Source organism: Schistocerca serialis, chromosome 12 (genome assembly GCF_023864345.2).
Source record: "Schistocerca serialis cubense isolate TAMUIC-IGC-003099 chromosome 12, iqSchSeri2.2, whole genome shotgun sequence".
In the NCBI taxonomy this organism is placed as follows: Eukaryota; Metazoa; Arthropoda; class Insecta; order Orthoptera; family Acrididae; genus Schistocerca; species Schistocerca serialis.
The window spans coordinates 144369006-144394163 of record NC_064649.1 but is presented as its reverse complement, the minus strand read 5'-3'; the positions used below and the strand labels follow the sequence as shown (position 1 = coordinate 144394163).

The window sequence follows — 25158 nt, the reverse complement described above, 5'->3', positions numbered from 1 at the left end:
GGTTTAAGACACCCAGTATACAACAACAATAGTAAGAAAGGGTCCCATTCCATTTCGATGGGCACACGAAGTTACTTCTGAATGTGTCAGTGACTCAACCTCTAAGATAGTGTGTTGTGTCCTCCATATCAATAAATTCTCAAACCAGTTACAAATATCACTTGATACCTCATATGATCCTATCTTCATTCACGTAGAAGATATGCTGATGAGTAAAAACTTTGTCACCACTTGCTTAATAACATGTCGGTCCACATTCAGAATGCAATACAGCAGCCGTCCTATGTGGCTTGGATTACACAAGTCCTAGGTAGTTTGAGGAGCTACGTAGTACCAGAGAGGACTGTTGATATTTTTAAAAATATTGAAAATCCGATATACTGATATTAAAAAATATCATTGTAGGCTCTCGATCTGTGAAAAAAAGGTATCGCTGCATCGCTGGAGATAATATCAGTTTCACATTGTAAATATGTTGCCAATCTTAGAGCTGTATGTTTAAGTACTAATATATTATCAGATATTCTGCACATCAACAAGCTAGCAGTCTGCCTCTCCCCCATGTAGCAAGAATTTAAAGGAAAATGACACACGTTCACGTTTGGCGATAACCACTTTGCTAACATTGGTAACTACATGTGAGGGGCACAATAAAATGTGTCCAATCGGTCTATCATTTGCTTTCGCCACATTTCGGATTTGTCCAGAACACTTCATGTTGACTTCCCAATTTTTTCCATGTCAGCAAACTAGCAGTTGTAGTGTCAAAACTGCACGGCAGAGCTAAACGCTGCAGTTTTTGTTGGAAGCACCGACCGCCGACTACTTCAGCGTTTCCTCTCATGTTTCTGACCACCACAAACCACTCTAGTTGTCATTTAGATTTTTGTTAATCATTTTCAGCAATTGTTCCTGAAGGATGCTGATGTGAAAAATTGCACACTAATTGCATTAAAACTTGTTTTTTAACACAACTGGTTGGCTATTTCTCCACATCAGAAATCTTGTTATTCCATTCACATCGCCACCGACCCATGCAATCAGACTTTTTCTTTTGTCCCACTTACACTTGCTTCACACTGTCAAAGAGAAAGACTGGACATGATGAAAGCCCCAAAAGTGGTAAGACTTCACACAGTGAAAGTAAAATTATGTACTACCACAGAAAAAGTCCAAATATCTACCAAAAATTGAGAAAAATATAATATAAAGTAAAATTATCAGCACTCTATATTGCCATTTGATGCCAATATATTTTTGGAAAAAATATCACCAATATATATCAGTATTTTTTGGAAAAAATATCAATATATCGATATTTTATCAATAGCCCTCGTACCAGATGTCTATGCACATATCATGCATTCCTCCAAATCACAGGCCGCTGTTTTGTGGTTATGGAGCTGGCACAAAACAGCATCCCGGGTGTGATCCACATGTGAATTTGCTTGTCAGTGGCTGCACTATTATGCTTCTGAAACCAGTTAGGAAATTTCTGGCCTAGTGACATGGGCTTTTATCCTGCTGGAAAATGCCATTGCCATCAAGGAAATCTTCAGGTATGAACAGGTGCAGGTGGTCCACAGTAATGTTAACAGAGTCAATAGCTATCGAGGTGCATTCGATTACTACCACAGATCCCATGGAAGTCCAGGTGAATGCTCCCCATAGAATAATACTGCCCCCACTGGCCAACAACAGTGCTTGTGTTGTGCAGCATTGGTCTGGTCGATAGAATGATAGGTGTCTGTTATATGAGAATGGTTTACAAGTCTGGTAAATTTCCATGAAAGACTGGAAAATTTTTGTTACACTTCCACTCCCTCATATAAAGAATTCTAACACTGTACGGCATACAGTTCATTGTTGACAGCAGTCTGATTTTAAATATGTTCGGACAAGCAACAAAGACAAAGTGTTCCGGCTGTCCAGTTGACAGGTCACCACAATTGAAACCATTGACAAAACTAATGACGTGCTACTGCAGGACTGCCAAATAAAAATTGGTGACATTGCTGAGACTGTATGTGAGTGCATAATATCCTGCACGGAGAACGTGCTACGAAGAAGCTGTGTGTGAGGTAGGTGCCACAATTGCTCAGTGTTGCCCAAAAGCTCATCGAGCATAATTTCTGGCAATGTGTAATCGTAATCCACAAGACTTTTTGTGTCAATTTGTGACAGTTGATGAAACCTGGATCCATCATTACACACAAAAGCCAAATCAGCCGTTGAAACAATGTACAGAGGCAAATGAAAGTGCACCAAAGAAGGCAATTTGTCAGCTGGTAAGATTATGACCACTGTTTGTTTGCATTCCTGGGGAATAATCACCACAGATTACTTGGGAAAAGACAGAACAATAAATGGACCATATTATGCTTCCTTGTTCAATTGTTTGAAACTTGCACTGGCTGAAAAAAGATTAAGGCCGGCTCACAGAAAAGTGCTCTTTCACCAGATTAATGCACCCTCTCTCATGTTGGTGATAACAATGGTGAAAGTTGGCGATAACAATGGCCAAAGTGCAAGAATTGGGCTTTGAATTGGTTCCTCATCCACCCTAATCACCAGACTTAGCTCCAAGTGACATTTTCCTGTTCCCTACCTCGAGACGTTGGCTCGCTTTTAATGGAGGAGGAGGATAGTAGCACGTAATGTTCCGTCGACAACGAGGTTGTGAAATACGGAGTATAAGCTCGCATTAGGGAAGGATGGAGAAGAAAATTGGCCCTGACCTTTCAAATGAACCATCCTGGCATTTGCATAAAGCAGTTAAGGGAAATCGTGGAAAACCTAAATCAGGATGGCCAGATGAGGGTTTGAATCGTCATCCTCCCAAATGTGAGTCCAGTGTGCTAACCACTATGTTACCTCACTCAATTGCTGGGAAGAATATTTCATCAAATGAGGAAGTGATAACTGCAGTCAATGACTATTTTGCAGAGTTTGAAACAAACATTTTTTCTTGTTTTTTTCCCAGACTTATCAAACTACCCTCACAATTCTGTACCTGCCATATACAGTGGAGTGACAAGGGTCATGGGACACCTCCTGGTATCGTGTTGGACCTCCTCATTCCTGACACAGTGCAGCAGTTCAATGTGGCATAGACTCAACAAGTCATTAGAAGCCCACTGCAAAAATATTGCACCACATTACCTCTACAGCTGTCCGTAATTGTGGAAGTATTGCCAGTGCAGGATATTGTGTACGAACTGACCTGTCGATTATGTGCCATAAATGTTAAATGGTATAAATGGTGATCTGGGTAGCCAAATAATTTGCCCAAACTGTCCAGAATGTTCATCAAACCGATCGTGAACAATTGTGGGCCGGTGACACGACGCATTCTCACACACAAAAATTCGGTTGTCATTTGGGAATGTGAAGTTCACAAACAGCTGCAAATGGTCTCCGAGTAGCCGAACGTAACTATTTCCAGTCAATGATCAATTCAGTTGGACAAGAAGACCCAGTCCATTCTGTGTGAACCCAGCCTACACCATCATGGAGCACCATCAGCTTGCACAGTGCCTCATTTACAACTCAGCTCCACGGCTTCGTAGGACCTGCACCACACTCAAACCCTACCGTCAGCTCTTACCAACTGAAACCGGGACTCGTGACCGAGCCATGGTTTTCCAACGGTCTACGATCCAGCCGATACGGTTACGAGCCCAGGAGAGGCACTGCAGGTGATGTCGTGCTTCCAGAATAAGATTCTCACTCTGCAGCAGAGTGTGCGCTGATATGAAACTTCCTGGCCGATTCGAGTCTCGGTCCGGTACACTGTTTTAATCTGCCAGGAAGTTTCATATCAGTGCACACTCCGCTGCAGAGTGAAAATCTCATTCTGGAAACATCCCCCAAGGCTGTGGCTAAGCCATGTCTCCGCAATATCCTTTCTTTCAGGACTGCTAGTTCTGCAAGGTTCGCAGGAGAGCTTCTGTACAGTTTGGAAGGTAGGAGACGAGGTACTGGCAGAAGTGAAGCTGTGTGGACGGGGCGTGAGTCGTGCTTGGGTAGCTCAGATGGTAGAGCACTTGCCCATGAAAGGCAAAGGTCCCGAATTCGAGTCTCGGTCTGGCACACCGTTTTAATCTGCCAGGAAGATTCGATGTCATGCTGTTAAAAAAGCCACTTGCTTCAGTCATCTGCTGCCACAGCCTGTTGATGTCAGATTTCACTGTACTGTCCTAACAGATGCATTCATCATACATGTTGTTGTTGTTGAGGTCTTCAGTCCTGAGACTGGTTTGATGCAGCTCTCCATGCTACTCTATCCTGTGCAAGCTTTTTCATCTCCCAGTACCTACTGCAACCTACATCCTTCTGAATCTGCTTAGCGTATTCATCTCTTGGTCTCCCTCTACGATTTTTACCCTCCACGCTGCCCTCCAATGCTAAATTTGTGATCCCTTGATGACTCAGAACATCCCTTCTTCTTGTCAAGTTGTGCCACAAACTTCTCTTCTCCCCAATCCTATTCAATACTTCCTCATTAGTTATGAGATCTACCCATCTAATCTTCAGCATTCTTCTGTAGCACCACATTTCGAAAGCTTCTATTCTCTTCTTGTCCAAACTATTTATCGTCCATGTTTCACTTCCATACATGGCTACACTCCATACGAATACTTTCAGAAATGACTTCCTGACACCTAAATCAATACTGGATGTTAACAAATTTCTCTTCTTCAGAAACGCTTTCCTTGCCATTGCCAGCCTACATTTTATATCCTCTCTACTTCGACCATCATCAGTTATTTTGCTCCCCAAATAGCAAAACTCCTTTACTACTTTAAGTGCCTCATTTCCTAATCTAATTCCCTCAGCATCACCCGACTTAATTCGACTACATTCCATTATCCTTGTTTTGCTTTTGTTGATGTTCATCTTATATCCTCCTTTCAAGACACTGTCCATTCCATTCAACTGCACTTCCAAGTCCTTTGCTGTCTCTGACAGAATTACAATGTCATCGGCGAACCTCAAAGATTTTATTTCTTCTCCATGAATTTTAATACCTATTCCGAATTTTTCTTTTGTTTCCTTTACTGCTTGCTCAATATACAGATTGAACAACATCGGGGAGAGGCTACAACCCTGTCTTACTCCCTTCCCAACCACTGCTTCCCTTTCATGTCCCTCGACTCTTATAACTGCCATCTGGTTTCTGTACAAATTATAAATAGCCTTTTGCTCCCTGTATTTTACCCCTGCCACCTTTAGAATTTGAAAGAGAGTATTCCAGTCAACATTGTCAAAAGCTTTCTCTAAGTCTACAAATGCTAGAAACGTAGGTTTGCCTTTCCTTAATCTTTCTTCTAAGATAAGTCGTAAGGTCAGTATTGCCTCACGTGTTCCAGTGTTTCTACGGAATCCAAACTGATCTTCCCCGAGGTTGGCTTCTACTAGTTTTTCCATTCGTCTGTAAAGAATTCGTGTTAGTATTTTGCAGCTGTGACTTATTAAGCTGATAGTTCGGTAATTTTCACATCTGTCAACACCTGCTTTCTTTGGGATTGGAATTATTATATTCTTCTTGAAGTCTGAGGGTATTTCGCCTGTTTCATATATCTTGCTCACCAGATGGTAGAGTTTTGTCAGGACTGGCTCTCCCACGGCTGTCAGTATTTCCAATGGAATATTGTCTACTCCAGGGGCCTTGTTTCGACTCAGGTCTTTCAGTGCTCTGTCAAATTCTTCACGCAGTATCGTATCTCCCATTTCATCTTCATCTACATCCTCTTCCATTTCCATAATATTGTCCTCAAGTACATCGCCCTTGTATAGACCCTCTATATACTCCTTCCACCTTTCTGCTTTCCCTTCTTTGCTTAGAACTGGGTTTCCATCTGAGCTCTTGATATTCATACAAGTCGTTCTCTTATCTCCAAAGGTCTCTTTAATTTTCCTGTAGGCGGTATCTATCTTACCCCTAGTGAGATAGGCCTCTACATCCTTACATTTGTCCTCTAGCCATCCCTGCTTAGCCATTTTGCACTTCCTGTCGATCTCATTTTTGAGACGTTTGTATTCCTTTTTGCCTGTTTCACTTACTGCATTTTTATATTTTCTCCTTTCATCAATTAAATTCAATATTTCTTCTGTTACCCAAGGATTTCTACTAGCCCTCGTCTTTTTACCTACTTGATCCTCTGCTGCCTTCACTACTTCATCCCTCAAAGCTACCCATTCTTCTTCTACTGTATTTATTTCCCCCATTCCTGTCAATTGCTCCCTTATGCTCTCCCTGAATCTCTGTACAACCTCTTGTTCTTTTAGTTTATCCAGGTCCCATCTCCTTAAATTCCCACCTTTTTGCAGTTTCTTCAGTTTTAATCTACAGGTCATAACCAATAGATTGTGGTCAGAGTCCACATCTGCCCCTGGAAAAGACTTACAATTTAAAACCTGGTTCCTAAATCTCTGTCTTACCATTATATAATCTATCTGATACCTTTTAGTATCTCCAGGGTTCTTCCATGTATACAACCTTCTTTCATGATTCTTAAACCAAGTGTTAGTTATGATTATGTTGTGCTCTGTGCAAAATTCTACCAGGCGGCTTCCTCTTTCATTTCTGTCCCCCAATCCATATTCACCTACTATGTTTCCTTCTCTCCCTTTTCCTACACTCGAATTCCAGTCACCCATGACTATTAAATTTTCGTCTCCCTTCACAATCTGAATAATTTCTTTTATTTCATCATACATTTCTTCAATTTCTTCGTCATCTGCAGAGCTAGTTGGCATATAAACTTGTACTACTGTAGTAGGTGTGGGCTTCGTATCTATCTTGGCCACAATAATGCGTTCACTATGCTGTTTGTAGTAGCTTACCCGCATTCCTATTTTCCTATTCATTATTAAACCTACTCCTGCATTACCCCTATTTGATTTTGTGTTTATAACCCTGTAGTCACCTGACCAGAAGTCTTGTTCCTCCTGCCACCGAACTTCACTAATTCCCACTATATCTAACTTCAACCTATCCATTTCCCTTTTTAAATTTTCTAACCTACCTGCCCGATTAAGGGATCTGACATTCCACGCTCCGATCCGTAGAACGCCCGTTTTCTTTCTCCTGATAACGACATCCTCTTGAGTAGTCCCCGCCTGGAGATCCGAATGGGGGACTATTTTACCTCCGGAATATTTTACCCAAGAGGACGCCATCATCATGTAATCATACAGTAAAGCTGCATGCCCTCGGGAAAAATTACGGCTGTAGTTTCCCCTTGCTTTCAGCCGTTCACAGTACCAGCACAGCAAGGCCGCTTTGGTTATTGTTACAAGGCCAGATCAGTCAATCATCCAGACTGTTGCCCTTGCAACTACTGAAAAGGCTGCTGCCCCTCTTCAGGAACCACACGTTTGTCTGGCCTCTCAACAGATACCCCTCCGTTGTGGTTGCACCTACGGTACGGCTATCTGTATCGCTGAGGCACGCAAGCCTCCCCACCAACGGCAAGGTCCATGGTTCATGGGGGGGGGGGGTCATCATACATCTCACACTGATTTTGGCAATTATTTGATGCACTGTTGCTTGTCTGTTAGCACTGACAATTATATGCGAATGCTGCTGCTGCTCTCGGTCGTTAAGTGAAGGCTGTTGGCCTGGATTGTCTGTGGTTAGAAGTAATGCCTGAAGTCTGGTATTCTCAGCACGCTCTTGGCACTGTAGATCTCAGACTATTCATTTCTCTAATGATTTCCAAAGCAGAATGTCCCATACGTAAATCTCCACTACCATTCTGCATTCAAAGTCTGTTAATTCCCATCGTGTGGCAATAACCACATCCGAATCCTTTCTACGTGAATCACCCGAGTACAAAAGACATCTCCGCCAAAGCACTGCCCTTTTATTCGCCGTGTACGTGATACTACTGCCATTTGTGGATGCGCATCCAGTGACTTTTATCACCTCAGCAACAGGCTCCGTGGCTATTCCATACAGATTGCTCTGGAGCAAAAATGCGTTTAGCTCGTGCATGATATGGTGTGCTTTTCAAAGAGACTGCATTGAATTACACTAAGAAAGATTGATAGCAATAACTTAAAGTGGTTTGTGGTTTGTACACATGCACTGCTACTGGTATTGAGAATCTACATCTACATCTACATCTACATTTATACTCCGCAAGCCACCCAACTGTGTGTGGCGGAGGGCACTTTACGTGCCACTGTCATTACCTCACTTTCCTGTTCCAGTCGCGTATGGTTCGCGGGAAGTACGACTGCTGGAAAGCCTCCGTGCGCGCTGGAATCTCTCTAATTTTACATTCGTGATCTCCTCGGGAGGTATAAGTAGGGGAAGCAATATATTCGATACCTCATCCAGAAACGCACCCTCTCGAAACCTGGACAGCAAGCTACACCACAATGCAGTGTGCCTCTCTTGCAGAGTCTGCCACTGGAGTTTGCTAAACATCTCCGTAATGCTATCACGCTTACCAAATAACCATGTGATAAAACGCGCCTCTCTTCTTTGGATCTTCTCTATCTCCTCTGTCAACCCGACCTGGTACGGATCCCACACTGATGAGCAATACTCGAGTATAGGTCAAACGACTGTTTCGTGAGCCACCTCCTTTGTTGATGGACTACATTTTCTAAGGACTCTCCCAATGAATCTCAACCTAGCACCCGTCTTACCAACAATTAATTTTATATGATCACCCCACTTCAACTCATTCTGTACGCATACTCCCAGATATTTTACAGAAGTAACTGCTACCAGTGTTTGTTCCGCTATCATATAATCGTACAATGTCCGCAGCTCGTGGTCTTGTGGTAGCGTTGTCGCTCCCGCGCGCGGGGTCCCGGGTTTGATTCCCAGTGGGGCCAGGGATTTTCTCTGCCTCGTGATAACTGGGCGTTGTGTGTCTTTCATCATCATTTCATCCCCTTCGACACGCAAGTTGCCGAAGTGGCGTCACTTCGAAAGACTTGCACCAGGCGAACGGTCTACCCGACGGGAGGCCCTAGTCACATGGCATTTCCATTTTTTCATACAATAAAGGATCCTTCTTTCTATGTATTCGCAATACATTAGATTGATCTATGTTAGTGGTCAGTTGCCACTCCCTGCACCAAGTGCCTATTCGCTGCAGATCTTCCTGCATTTGGCTGCAATTTTCTAATGCTGCAACTTCTCTGTATACTACAGCATCATCTCCAAAAAGCCGTATGGAACTTCCGACACTATCTACTCATATGGAATACTCTCTGTACACCAACTCCAGAACACAAAGTAATGTGTTTCTTAATTTTAAGACTTGATGAGGTGTATTGCAACAGTGTGGTTGCTTAGGCAATGTTATCAAATGAGTGGCAGAGTAGTACTCACCACTATGATTAATGTGGGGTAGGGCCTGTTTTGTTTAAGGGTTGTTTCAGTTTCATGAATGGATATCGCAAGCCGGTATCACATTCACCAAAAGGTGAATGAGATATATGTTTTTCAAATCTGTGTTATGGAGTCTTGCTATGATTGTTATTAGGGCTCAATATGAATCATGACTGTTCAGTGTAAAATCTTTGTATTCTTAGGATCCAATTATAATTACTAAATCAACAGATCATCACAAATATTGTTTTCTGTTAAGGACTTTTCATCATTTTAATTAAATGATGTATGGTTTTTCAAATGTAAAGCTTTTCACTAATGTCTGGGGTAAAAATAATGGAAATGATTTTATGCCTCCAGCTCATTTACGGTTTGATGATTATCCTTATTCATGTTGAACCAGCAATGTGTTTATGTGTCAGATTATGGAAGATAAGTTTGCTTCAGGAGCTTCGAGTAGCAGCAGTTCCGTTGTTTTGTTATTGTCATCTGTAACAAATAACATTGCTGGACCACAATAATGTATGGTAGATGTTTTGAGATGCCAACAGGATTTCCATGTCTGCGATGAATAGTTCCAAAGGGCAGTCAGAACATGTAAGAATATTATTTCTCTTGGGTTTTATTCACTTCTATGGAGGGCATTTTTATTTGTGCAAGTTCAAGTGGAACTTTGATGTCCTCTGCAAATAGCAAAGTCAATCCAGTTTTACAGACACTGTACAAGCATATCCAGACATGACCATTGACCGGAAGTAAGAAGAAATGTGATTCATCCTATCAGGTGATACCTTTCCATTGATTCGCAATTCTCTCATCGATCCTGTGCCCAATGATTCCACTGTGTCACCGTTGGAACACATTGGGATTATCTTTTGTGGAGCCCAATGTTCAACTGTATGTGCTGAAGGGTGTGCTCCAAAGCAGTTGTGGGTGCACCAGCACTATTCTCTGTCAACAGATCTGCCACAGATTGTCAGCTATCCTCCTTCACTGAGCAAAACGAAGTTCTGAGCTCAACGTTTCCCGACGAGGCACGTGTGTCCGACACTTTGTCAGCTGTTCGTGGTTTCACCATATTTCAACCATTTTCCGTAGGTGCTCAAGATCCACTACACCATTTCCGAGACGCTAGTTCCTAGATGAAATGAAATGATTGTGGATACTGATGGCTGGGAGTCCCCATATGAGGAAATTTGGCTGTCAAGGTGCAAATCTTTTCAGTCGATGCCACATCGTGTGACACGCATGACGATGACGACGAAATAGTGATGAGAACAACACAACACCAATCCCCGAGTGGCCAAAATCTCCGACTCCGCCGGAAATCGAACCTAGACCTGCTTCACAGCAGTCAGACGTGCTGACTACTCAGCTAAAGGGGACGGTCCCTCTGTAGGTGCTCGGCCATAATCTTTCTTCGTCAGAGTGGCTTGTGCCAAACGAATTTCACCATTTGCATCTGCATCGTCACTAGAATGACACCACCATTCATCTCTGCTGCTCTTGTATACCATCCACACCACATCACAATGACACAGTGCCACCAGGTGGCATGCAGTCTTGCAGAGGCTCAGTGGTCATTGATATGCGGTATTGTGAAGTGAAATGACTTTTTGAAATGCTTATACATCTCAACCCAGGAACTATTCCCGCCGTTGTGAAGTGGAATGTGTCTACATGGTGCAAAGTCACTTCCCGCAGCATAATTACACTACTGACCTTTAAAATTGCTACACCAAGAAGAAATGCAGATGATAAATGGGTATTCATTGGACAAATATATTATACTAGAACTGACATGTGATTACGTTTTAATGCAATGTGGGTGCATAGACCCTGAGAAATCAGTATCCAGAACAACTACGTCTGGCTATAATAACGGCCTCGATACAACTGGGCATTGAGCCAACAGAGCTTGGATGGCGTGTACAGGTACAGCTGCCCATGCAGCTTCAACACGATACCACAGTTCATCAAGAGTAGTGACTGTCGTATTGTGACGAGCCAGTTGCTCGGCCACCATTGACCAGACGTTTTCAATTGGTGAGAGATTTGGATAATGTGCTGGCCAGGGCAGCAGTCGAACATTTTCTGTATCCAGAAAGGCCCGTACAGGACCTGCAACATGCGGTCGTGCATTATCCTACTGAAATGTAGGGTTTCGCAGGGATCGAATGAAGGGTAAAGCCATGGGTCGTAACACATCTGAAATGTAACGTCCACTGTTCAGAGTGCCGTCAATGCGAACAAGAGGTGACCGAGACGTGTAACCAATGGCACCCCATACCATCACGCTGGGTGATACGCCAGTATGGCTATGATGAATACATGCTTCCAATGTGCGTTCACCGCGATGTCGCCAAACACAGATGCGACGATCATGATGCTGTAAAGAGAACCTGGATTCATCCGAAAAAATGATGTTTTGCCATTTGTGGACCCAGGATCATCGTTGAGTACACCATCGCAGGGGCTCCTGTCAGTCATGCAGCATCAAGGGTAACCACAGCCACAGCCTCCGAGCTGATAGTCCGTGCTGCTGCAATTGTCTCGTTGAACTCTTTGTGCAGACGGCTGTTGTCTTGCAAACGTCCCCATTTGTTGACTCAGGGATTGAGACGTGGCTGCACGATCCGTTACAGCCGTGCGGATAAGATGCCTGTCATCTCGACTGCTAGTGATACGAGGCCATTGGGATCCAGCACTGCGTTCCGTATTACCCTCGTGAACCCACCGATTCCATATTCTGCTAACAGTCACTGGATCTCGACCAACGCGAGCAGCAACGTCGCGATAGGCTACAATCCGACCTTTAACAAAGTCGGAAACGTGATGGTACGCATTTCTCCTCCTTACACGATGCATCACAACAACGTTTCAATGGGCAACACTGGTCAGCTGCTGTTTGTGTATGAGAAATCGGTTGGAACCTTTCCTCATGTGAGCACGTTGTAGGTGTCGCTTCCGGCGCCAAGCTTGTGTGAATGCTCTGAAAAGCTAATCATTTGCCTATCACAGCATCTTCTTCCTGTCGGTTAAATTTCGCGTCTGTAGCACGTCATCTTGGTGAGGTAGTAATTTTAATGGTCAGTAGTGTATATATCAGCTGCTCACCTGTATGGTGTTGGCAGAGAGGTTGAGGTGGCGGAGGCTGGCAAAGGCCTTTATGGCAGCGGCCGGCACCTCCTTCAGGAAGTTCTGCGACAGGTCCAGCTGCTCCAAGTTGTCTGCGCCTGCAAAAAGAGCGACAGTGTACATTGCACGGTGAGAAGGACTTTACGTGTAGAAGTGCGGAACAGTGTTCTCGTCAACTCCCTATTGGTCCTTAGATCTTCCCCAGTAAAGTCGTAGTGAAGATGGCCAAAAGCGTATGATGTCAAAAAAGAAAGCTTTCCTTTGGAGAAACTTCAAATTTAACTGCTTTTGAGGTGTAACGAGCAAGTAGTTAACTTCATATTGAACTGATAGGAAGGAGGATAGATATCTCACACACCTCTCATGATGATTTTTCTTCTGGATTAAGTTCTGAGACCACTTATGTTCTTGCTATAAACAAGTATAAACAGGGTGAAAAGTATTTAAACCGACAAACTCTGGGAGGTTGTAGGGGACATCAAAACAAATATTTTTCCCTAATGTCATTTTTACCTATGAGGATTATTTAAACCGGTGGAGGCCGTATTACGATCTTCAGTAGTTAGCTGGCGTATTGCGCTCTTCAGCTGTAGGCAGCTGCTGTCCACCAGTGTAGTAGTGCATTGTCTCTGTTCACTAACGGAGCGATACACCTGGAGTGAGTACACTGATATGGTTGGTGCGTACTACGTAGTGCACCACAAGGGACGAGCTGCACAGCGGGTTTATCGACAACAATATCCTAATCGCCGTATCCCGCATCATACGGCCTTTGCTGCTGTGTACCAACGTCTGCGTGAGACCGGGTCATTTAGCAAATTACCTGGACAGGGACGCCGTCACACAGTAAGAACGCTCCAATTTGAGGAAGCTGTCCTGCAGCATGTGGAGCAGGATCCTTAAATCAGCACTCGTGCAATTGCACGTAACATGGGGACGAATCAGACGAATGTAAGAACAGTCCTTCGAGAGCAATTGTTACCTCCATTTCACTTACAGCGTGTCCACAACCTAGAACCAGTTGATTTTCCACCCAGAGCATTTCCAGAATTGCTGGAAGACGTCCCGTTCTCTACAAGACAAAGCATGTGGTTCCAACATGATGGGGCGCCGGCACATTTCAGTCGTCCTGTGCGTCGATTCTTGGACCGACGGTTCCCAGCAACGTGGACTGGCAGAGGTGGTCCTGTACCGTGGCCTGCTCGATCCCCAGATATGTCCCCTCTGGACTTTTTTGTGTGGGGAGAGATGCGCAACCTCGTTTACGCAACTCCCGTTGCATCAGAAGGTGATCTGGTTGCCCGGATAGTAGCAGCAGCAGGAACAATTCAGAATGCTCCTGGGGAAAGCTCGTGAGAGAGAACATGATGCGACGGTTTAACCTTTGTTTACGCGTCAATGGAGGCATTTTTGAAAATCTACTGTAATTGAAATTCGGTTGTGTTAATGTGTTGTCTCTTGGTCGTAAAAAATGGAAAAGTGTTTCTTGGTTTAATTAATTTGCCGCCAGAGAAATCTTTCTCTACCAGTTTAAATACTACTCATAGGAAAAAATGACATTAGGGAAAAATTTGTTTTGATGCCCCCTACAACCTCCCAGAGTTTGTTGGCTTAAATACTTTTCACCCTGCAGATTGTCACCTTAAATAACTTTTTTTCAAGAAGTAAACAAAAAAATGTATCAAGCAAATATTCTGTAACCACTTGGGTCACTTTAACCTGTGTGGTTTCCTTTCTTGCAATTTGTTTGTTATGAAAATATGAACAGCAGTACCTCCTTCATAAATAGCACAGAGTATTTTTTTGTTCAGTAATCCACATCATCCTCTCAAGGCATTTGCATAAACATGACGTTATTACAAATGGCAACACAAAAGTCAGCGACTGTGCTCTGTCGGCACACAGTCCAGGAACCTGGGCTAACATACAAGGGGCATTCAATAAGTAATGCAACACTTTTCTTTCCCTCGGCCAATTTCAGTTGCAAAAAAAACAAGGCAGAATTTCTTTCGGGACATCGACGGAATATTCCCAGTTCATCCCCTGTAGTTTTATGAAGTTCTGACAGGTGATGGCACTAAACGTAGCCTCCAAAGTGGCATTTGTAGCCGAGGTGTGTTGCAAGTAGAGAGTTGCCATTAAGTTTGTTTTGGCAGAAAACAATAGCATCACAGATATACAGAGGTTCTTGCAGAATGTTTATGGAGACTCGGTGAGTCATTGGGCAAGGAATCTGTCATCATCACGGCAGGATCGTGCAACGACTTGTAGAGTGTAGAGATTGAATAACATCAGGGGTAGACTGAAGGCCTGCCTCATTCCCTTCTCAGCCACTGCTTCCCTTTCATGTCCTTCAACTATTACAACTGCTATCTGGTTTTCCTGCTGCGTGCAGACAGCCATTCAATCTCTGTATTTTATCCATGCCACTGACATAATTCTAAGTGTGCAGTCCAGTCAACACTGTGAAAAGCTAGAAATGCTATAAACATTAATGTGGATTGTAGAAGCAGTCCATATTTCTAGTGTTATATTTCTATACACTACTATTTATTTTCAAATACTGCCTGCTTCTTCACTCCAAACTTCATTAGACAGTAAATGCATCATGAGGTTGTCATTAGTAGGCCTAATAGTTTTAACAGTCTCCTTTGTGATGTTTGATGATCGACAGCAGACATATATCCGTACATCACATGTTTGTGCAGTGAATACTGCACATCTGCGTGTGGAACTGCCCATGAAAAGTATTCTGTAAGACATTGACGAATCAAAGTGTGCAAAGTAAGGTAGTTTTTTGAAGCTTTCATCACAGGAATCAGAAGTAGCATGTAGAGCAAATGCTGCTGAAATCCAGAACCTGTTTTCCAATTCAAGTTCTGGTCAATATGTATGCCTACGAATTTTTAATGATCTGTTTTAGACTTACATGCTTATTGATTATGCTATATCATGTCTTGTACATGTTTGAATGAAATGTGTTCTCTCTAAGTTAAGTGACAGACCATTCACCAAGAACTAATGAATAATTAATTGTATCATGCAAATTTTGTTTGGCTTTATTCTTCTCCAAGATACAAAGAACAATAGTTAATGTCTTTTTTAAACTGCATGCTAAATTTTTTATTCAGTAATCCACTCGGCCTTTCCAAGACCTCTTGAGAAACATTTCATAGTATAGCATTCACGTAAACCTGACATTACTAAAAACGTGATACAGAAGTGATTCTGACCCTCCTGCATAGCACACGGGGTAGGCACCGAGGCTAACATAACTCGCCCACTTGCTAGAGATGAAGGTACACAAACGGAAACAAAAGGAAAATGCACACCTCTTTCAGTCAATCGTCTTTAGCTGAATTGTTTGAGTGGGCACAGTGTACACTAACAAAAGGAAGATAGAAATGCTATGCAACTATGGAGAATGCAAATTAACAGAATGGTAACCTCAGCAGTGTTTTGCTAATTTACATTGTGGTAACTTATACTGATCACCGAGAATGTTATGACGACCGACCCGCTATCGATATAAAGGCAGCCAGGTGATAGCAGTGTCACCTGCTGAGGGATGACTGCTAGTCAAACACAAGCTGTCAGTGAGTGTACTGTCCATGTGTAGAATGGAGAAGGTGCGAGATCTACCCGAGTTCGACCAAGCGCTGATTGTAATGCTCCGAAGGTCTGACACGAGCATTTTGGAAACAACACGACTTGTCGGGTATTCAAGGGGTGCAGCGGTGAATCTCTTCGACACACGGTGAAACCACGTGGGGTGGTACGGCCAGCCCTGAATACAGATGTCAGATGTCTTAGGCTAGACACATCGGTAAAACAGGACAGGCAATGAACAGTCGCAGAATTAATATCAGACTTTAATTCTGGGCAGGGTACAAATCTGTCCAAACACACAGTGCACAGAACACTCCTAATGGTGGTCCTCTGCAGCCGACAGCACACGCGTGTACCCATGTCTTACGGAATATTTTTCGTGAGCAGTTCCACATGCAGACGTGCAGTATTTACTGCTCAAACATGTGATGTAAGAATACATGTCTGCTGTCAATCAACAAACATCACATAGGCAACTCTTAAAACTATTAGGCCTACTAATGGCAACCCCATGATGCATTTACTGCCTAATGAAGTTCAGAGTGAAGAAACAGGCTGTATTGTAAAATAAACAGTTGTTGTTGTTGTTGTTGTGGTCTTCAGTCCTGAGACTGGTTTGATGCAACTCTCCATGCTACTCTATCCTGTGCAAGGTTCTTCATCTCCCAGTACCTTCTGCAGCCTACATCCTTCTGAATCTGCTTAATGTATTCATCTCTTGGTCTCCCTCTACGATTTTTACCCTCCACACTGCCCTCCAATGCTAAATTGGTGACCCGTTGATGCCTCATAACATGCCCTACCAACCGATCCCTTCTTCTGGTCAAGTTGTGCCACAAACTCCTCTTCTCCCCAATTCTATTCAATACCTCATCATTAGTTCTGTGATATACCCATCTAATCTTCAGCATTCTTCTGTAGCACCACATCTCGAAAGCTTCTATTCTCTTCTTGTCCAAACAATTTATCGTCCATGTTTCACTTCCATACATGGCTACACTCCATACGAATACTTTCAGAAATGACTTCCTGACACTTAAATCAATACTGGATGTTAACAAATTTCTCTTCTTCAGAAACGCTGTCCTTGCCATTGCCAGTCTACATTTTATATCCTCTCTACTTCGACCATCATCAGTTATTTTGCTCCCCAAATAGCAAAACTCCTTTACTACTTTAAGTGTCTCATTTCCTACTCTAATTCCCTCAGCATCACCCAACTTAATTCGACTACATTCCATTATCCTCGTTTTGCTTTTGTTGATGTTCATCTTACATCCTCCTTTCAAGGCATTATCCATTCCATTTAACTGCTGTTGTAAGTCCTTTGCCGTCTCTGACAGAATTACAATGTCATCAGTGAACCTGAAAGTTTTTATTTCTTCTCCATGGATTTTAATACCTATCCCAAATTTTTCTTTTGGTTCCTTTACTGCTTGCTCAATATACAGATTGAATAACATCGAGGAGAGGCTACAACCCTGTCTCGCTCCATTCCTAACCACTGCTTCCCTTTCATGTTCCTCAACTCTTGTAACTGCCATCTGGTTTCTGTACAAATTGTAAATAGCCTTTCGCTCTCTGTATTTTACCCCTGCCACCTTTAAAATTTGAAAGAGAGTATTCCAGTCAACATTGTCAAAAGCAAATAAACAGTAGTGCACAGAAATATAACCCTAGCAACATGAATAGCTTCTACAATCCACAATTACATTTATATCATTTCTAGCTTTTCTCAGTGCTGACTCTTAGAATTTTATACGTGGCACGGATAAAATACAGGGGCTGAATGGTTGTCTGCAGGTAATAGGAAAACCAGATAGCAGGTCATGAAAGGGAAGCAACGGCTGAGAAGGGAATGAGGCAGGCTTGCTGCCAACCCTGCTGTTATTCAGTCTCTACATTCAGCAAGCTGTGACAGGAAGCAAGGAAGAATATGGACAGCGATTTACAGATCAGGGAGAAAAAATAAAGTCTTTGAGATTTGCTGGTGAAGTCAAGAGACAGCAAAGGGTTTTGAACACCAACAGCTGAACATTGCAGGACATTAGAGAATACTGTATGGCATAGCAGGATACTACAGGACATTATAGGATACTATAGGACACAAGGGTGACACAGGGCACTGCAGGACACAATAAGACACTGGTAAATAATACAAAATGTGACGTACCTTGGAAGACATCACTGTTGAGCTTATCCAGCCGATTCCTGGAGAGCCCGAGGTAGCGCAACCTGGAGAGTCCGGCAAACGCACTTCCCTCCAGTGTGGTGATGGAGTTGTTGGCTAGCTCCAGCCGCTCCAGGGAGCTCTGCCCGGAGAAGGCACCGGTGGGGACCGTCTCTGTGGAGACACACAAACCGTGGCGGATGACACGTGGTCAATGTCAGGATCTCTGACTAACTGCCTGCTTTCATTTTCTGGCAGTAGCAGTTAAAAGCTTTTCAGTGTGCAATTATCAGTTTCAACCCAAAAGAAAGTGCAAAACTTAATGCAGCATACGGCAACCTAAGGCTTTCCTGCTTTCTCAATGTAAGCTCATCAGACAGAGTATTAGTCTCCCCCTTAAGAGAGCAGTCTCGGCGTTTTGTAGCCCTCAGTACGTTGTAGAACTAGGACCAGCTGCTGATGTGAACTTCCAGTGCTGGCGTAAGTTGTAGCAGCGGGGTCCGGTGTCTGCACCAATTAGATGTATTCAATAAGCACAGTATGATAATTTGCTGTGGAGACATGAGACAACAGCTATCGTGTTTAAAGTATAAACATATAGTCCTTTTTATGCACCGCTTTCTCAAAACATATAAATGATACTTTTATGAATCTTTACATATGATTTGTATGCTATATTTTCAGAACTATGAGAAGAATTATGTCTTTAGCTCAAATATTTCATGTGTTGTAATGCGGTTTGCTTGACAAAGAAGTTACGAGGGTGGTTTGATAAACTCTGATAAAAAACCACAGGAAAATCTTTCTTTCATTAACTACTTACCTTAATTGTCAACATAGTTTCTTTTGAGTGACATACAGTTGGTCTGGTGGTCCTCCGGCTTTTTCATCCCACTGTAAAACTAGGTTACGTCAAACTCTGCAAAATACTCGTTGATGGCAACTGTCACTTCCTCATTCGGTGAAAATTTCTTCCCACAAGCCAAGTACCAAGTTAGGGAACAGGAAGAAGTCACTTGTGCTAAGTCTAGTGAACAGAGTGGATGAGGAGCCAATTCAAAACGCAATTCATGCACTTTCTACATCTGCATCTACATCCATTCTCCGCAAGCCACCTGACGGTGTGTGGCGGAGGGTACCCTGAGTACCTCTATCGGTTCTCCCTTCTATTCCAGTCTCGTATTGTTCGTGGAAAGATGGATTGTCGGTATGCCTCTGTGTGGGCTCTAATCTCTCTGATTTTATCCTCATGGTCTCTTCGAGAGATATACGTAGGAGGGAACAATATACTGCTTGACTCCTCGGTGAAGGCATGTTCTCGAAACTTCAACAAAAGCCCGTACCGAGCTACTGATCGTCTCTCTTGCAGAGTCTTCCACTGGAGTTTATCTGTCATCTCCGTAACGCTTTTGCGATTACTAAATGATCCTGTAACGAAGTGCGCTGCTCTCCGTTGGATCTTCTCTATCTCTTCTATCAACCCTATCTGATACGGATCCCACACTGGTGAGCAGTATTCAAGGTGTGGGCGAAGAAGTGTACTGTAACCTACTTCCTTTGTTTTCGGACTGCATTTCCTTAGGATTCTTCCTATGAATCTCAGTCTGGCATCTGCTTTATCGACGATTAGTTTTAAATGGTCGTTGCATTTTAAATCACTCCTAATGCGTACTCGCAAATAATTTATGGAATTAACTGCTTCCAGTTGCTGACCTGCTATATTGTAGCTAAATGATAAGGGATCTTTCTTTCTATGTATTCGCAGCACATTACACTTGTCTTTATTGAGATTCAATTGCCATTCCCTGCACCGTCCGTCAATTCGCTGCAGATCCTCCTGCATTTCAGTACAATTTTCCATTGTTACAACCTCTCTATATACCACAGCATCATACGCAAAAAGCCTCAGTGAACTTCCGATGTCATCCGCAAGGTCATTTATGTATATTGTGAATAGCAACGGTCCTACGACACTACCCTGCGGCACACCTGAAATCACTCTTACTTCGGAAGACTTCTCTCCATTGAGAATGACATGCTGCGTTCTGTTATCTAGGAACTCTTCAATCCAATCACACAATTGGTGTGATAGTCCATATGCTGTTACTTTGTTCATTGAACGACTGTGGGGAACTGTATCGAAAGCCTTGCGGAAGTCAAGAAACACGGCATCTACCTGGGAACCCGTGTCTACGGCCCTCCGAGTCTCGTGGACGAATAGCGCGAGCTGGGTTTCACACTATAGTCTTTTTCGAAACCCGTGCTGGTTCCTACAGAGTAGATTTCTAGTTTCCAGAAAAGTCATTATACTCGAACATAATACGTGTTCCAAAATTCTACAACTGATCGACGTTAGGGATATAGGTCTATAGTTCTGCACATCTGTTCGACGTCTATTCTTGAAAACGGGGATGACCTGTGCCCTTTTCCAATCCTTTGGAACGCTACGCTCTTCTAGAGACCGCTGCAAGAAGGGGGGCAAGTTCCTTCGCGTACTCTGTGTAAAATCGAACTGGTATCCCATCAGGTCCAGCGGCCTTTCACCTTTTGAGCGATTTTAATTGTTTCTCTATCCCTCTGTGGTCTATTTCTATATCTACCATTTTGTCAACTGTGCCACAATCTAGAAAAGGAACTACAGCTAATACGCTCCTGGAAAATGAAAAACGAACACACTGATGCAAGTGAATAAGACCAGCCACACTTGCACTGCACACTACGAGTGGACGGTAGAAGCGATGATCAAACGCGCAGTGCTGCGGACACACCGGGGACTGCGTTATAGGGAGTGGAATGTTGCTGGCTGCGCAGCAGTTGGTCACCGCCAAAGCCAGTGGCAGCCCGTGCATACGGAGCTCGGTCTGTGCCTACACCATTGTTAGTATGCTGCGACAGCATGTATGTGAACCGTTCGTGCAATTGACGGAGTTTGAGAAAGGGCATGTAGTGGGTCTGGAGAGGCCGGGTGGTCATACCGCAGAACTGAGCAACACGTGGGGCATAAGGTCTCCATAGTGCATCAGTGTTGTCACCAGTGGTCAGCAGAAGGTACAGGGTGTCCGAAAAGTCTTTCCCTGATTACATAAATTGATAACTCAGGCTAGGAGTAAGATACAAATATGAAACTGGTTTCTAATTGTTTACAAACTATCAAAGTTTCTTTCACACATCAGTAAACTTTCACATGAGCGCCCTCGGTAGCACGTAGCACATCTAGGTGATATTCAAATTCCGTCCACACATTAGCCAACATCACTGGAGGGATCGATTCGACAACTGTGGTTATCCGTTGCCGCAGGGTTTCGAGATCTGGTACACGTGTTCGGTAGACCTCGTCCTTGACGTAACCCCGTAAAAAGAACTCTAATGGGGTTATGTCAGGAGAGCATGGAGGCCAAACCGTTGGCCCATCACGACCAATCTATCGCCCAGGAAAGGTCGTATCGAGATAGGCACGGACGTCCAAACCCCAATGAGGCGGTGCACCATCTTGCTGAAACAAGACATCGGGGTGATACCGAAGCAGCTGAGGAACAGCATACAGTTGCAACGTGTCCAGATACACTGCAGATGTGATGGTAGCCTCAGCGAAGAAGAATGGCCCGATAATTCGATCGTGCAATAGCGCGCACCAAACATTCACCTTTGGACTGCCTCTGGTGCACTCCGTGGCCTCGCCAGGGGGTTGTGAAGCCCAAATGCGCACATTATGGCGATTCACTACTCCACTAACAAAAAAGGTCGCTTCGTCGAAAAAGGCAATTCGTCTGAGATAACCATCATCGTCCTCAAATACGTGATACCATTTTGACCGCAAAGTCATATCGACGTGTACTGTCATTGGGCAACAAGGCCTGAACGATTTGCACTTTGTATGCACGAAACTTTGATAGTTTGTAAACAATTAGACACCAGTTTCATATATGTATCTTACTTCTAGTCTGAGTTATCAATTTATGTAATCAGGGAAACACTTTTCAGACACCCTGTCGACCTGGTTCTGGACAGCGGCGACACACAGAAGCACGCAAAGACCATCGCATTCTACGAAGTGCCGTAGTGGACCGTACTGTGACTTCACAACAACTTAGGGATACTATCGCTCCAGGGGTAGCAGCAAGAACCATTTGCAACCGGCTCCGTGAAGCAGGGCTACGGTCCCGTGTACTGTAAGGGCATCCTCTGCTCACACTGCAACATCTTTCAGCCTGCCTCCAGTGGTGTCGCGATAGGCGTTTATGGAAGGACGAATGAAGACGTGTCATCTTCATTGATGAGAGTCACTTCTGCCTTGTTGCCACTCGTGTGTATCATCGTGCAGGTGAGCGCTAAAATCAGGAGTGTATACGACAGGGGCACAAAGGTCCAACACCAGACATCACGGTGTGGGGAGCAATATCCTACACTGGCTGTACTCCTCTGTCAATCATCAACGGAACATTGCACGGCACATTGAAACTGTCATGCAAGCCATCATGCTACCGTTCCTGGACCGGCAGGATGATGTGCTTTACCAACAGGACAATGCACGGCCACCTGTATCCTGTGCCAATACGTGTTCTTAAGGCGTACACCAACTACCGTGGCCAGCATGATCCCTGAATCTGTCCCCCATTGAGCATGTTTGGTACTGGATGAAATGTCACATTGAATGGTCTGCACGTCCGGCACGAACTTTGGCTCAACTGAGGCACCAGGTGAAAATTGCACGGTAGGCCATTCCGCAAGACTACATGCAACACCTCTACGATCGTCTCCGTGGGAGAATTGCAGCCTGGATTGCTGCAAAAGGAGGGTACACACGGTACTAGTGCTGACTTTGTGCACGCTCTGTTGGCTGTAATAATAATAATAATGAGTGTATGGCATTGGTGGCCGGGAGACCCCTCGCAGGGCGGTTCGGCCGCCGCTCCACAAGTTCTACGGCGACTTGCGAGTGAAGGAGGATGAAATGATGATGAAAGACACACAATACCCAGTCATCTCGAGGCAGATAAAATACCTACCCCCGCCGGGATTCGAACCCGGAACCCCATGCGCGGGAAGCGAGAACGCTACCGTGAGACCACGAGCCGCGGACGTTGTTAGCTGTACTAACGTGTTTATGGCTCTGTCTGTGTGATCGTGTGTTGTATACGTCCTCAAGAATGTCTCCATAATATTTCCCCCTGCTGGGGCGAGGAATTCATGGCGTTCGTTTCCCATTTTCTATGAGTGTATATGGGATGGTGCATTATCCTGATGAAACAGCACTTTTTGTGTGCCAACCTTGGTTTTTTTTTCAGCCAACACAAGTTTCAAACAAACAGAAATTAATCACAACAGGTTCCAGCCATACTTCTGCCTTTCCGCAACTATTCTATGATGATTAGTTCTTGTTAACCCCCTCCTCCCCCCCCCCCCAAAAAAACAGTGACCGTCACCTTACCAGCTGACAAAATAGTTTTTGCCTTCTTCAGTGCATTTTCACCAGCCTTTGTCCATTGTTTTGACTGTCTTTTTGATTCTGGTGTGTAAAGATGGTTCCGGGTTTCGTCAACAGTCACAAACTGCCGCGAAACGTCTTACAGACTGCGATCAAACATCCCTTGGCATTGGATTGAAAAACTGTGCCGGATGCAGTTTTGGTCGACTGTGACCAATCACGGCACCCACCTTGCACACAGCTCCTTCGTAGCCAACTGCCCATGCAGGATACTATGTACTCGCTCTGTTTTGGTGTCTACAGTTTCGGCGGTCTCGCATTACCATGTCATGGATGTTGTTAATGGTTTCATCTGTGTTGACCTCAACCGGACATTTAAATTCATTAATCCAAAAGCAAATAGTCTTCAATGACGGTGCGAGCTTCATCCAATTCTGTTTTGATTTGTGCGGCAATCGAACCCTTCAAATGAAGATTTTTAATAAAAGCACAATACTCAGGTTTCCATTTTCAATCGCTGTCAACACTGACCAATTCACATAGGTGTCAACAATTAACTGTATGCTGCACATTGTTGAAATTCTTTATACAATCCTTGCAATAATCAAGCTTACCGACCACGAAGGGCAACAAACATGTTCTATTCTTTCATGGAAATTTGCCATACATGCAAACCACCTTCATATTTATATTGCTTTTCTCTCACATAACACCATATAATACCTAAACTATAAACTTTCAAAATTTAAAATTTGGTGCAAATATAGTGTGGATTGTCTAAAATAATTGTGCCTAATCTCATTTTTTTCTCTCATAGTTTTTGACAAAATGACTCCTAAATAACCAAAAATGCTACTTTTAGCAGTACTCACTTCAGGAAATATTCCAGCTGCATAACCATTTTGATTTGCGTCCTGACGTTGTTCTTCGCTTCTTTAAGTGTTTTCTTCACTCTCGCCTGCTTTGAAGAAGCCTCTGTAGCTCCATCTACAAAGCCTCAATCGTTCATCTAGCTGGCAAAGAGCTTCGGTTGTGCTCATTTCTGACTCCATTCCAAGGTCATAGAAAATCTGTGTTCTGCATTGGCACCACTACTGAAGCAGAAAGCTACGTCATACACTCCAATATGCTTAGCTTTCAGTTCAACAAATACACTTTTTGGCAGACGCTTCCATACACTGTTGTTCAAGCTTTCGTTCAAGTTCTAAGTTCTGGTTTCAACGGTGAAGACGTTTTACAGCAACTTCTCACCCCTCAATTGCTTATACACAGATTTTATTGTCCGGATGACAGCACAGGAAACGATTGATTATGCTCGTGCATTTCAGCACCACCGTCACTTGCCGCTACTGCTATCTATTGTAAAACGACGGAAGCAAAGTAATAGACCCAATATTTATTGCCTTTAGAATGAGAAAATATTTAAAAATTATTTTGACTCATTTCGCATCTGTGAAG

General features: G+C 43.6%; 1 protein-coding gene across 1 annotated transcript in view; it reads right to left on the bottom strand.

Moving 5' to 3' along the window:
* LOC126428006 (chondroadherin-like protein) overlaps positions 1 to 25158 on the bottom strand; it is a gene marked incomplete at its 5' end in the record, with an annotated part of 188846 nt that overhangs the window by 110874 nt on the left and 52814 nt on the right. The window contains 2 exons of the mRNA XM_050089889.1: positions 12476 to 12594; positions 18279 to 18449. Of these exons, the coding sequence (XP_049945846.1) occupies positions 12476 to 12594; positions 18279 to 18449 (290 nt within the window). The remainder of the gene's footprint in view (positions 1 to 12475; positions 12595 to 18278; positions 18450 to 25158) is intronic.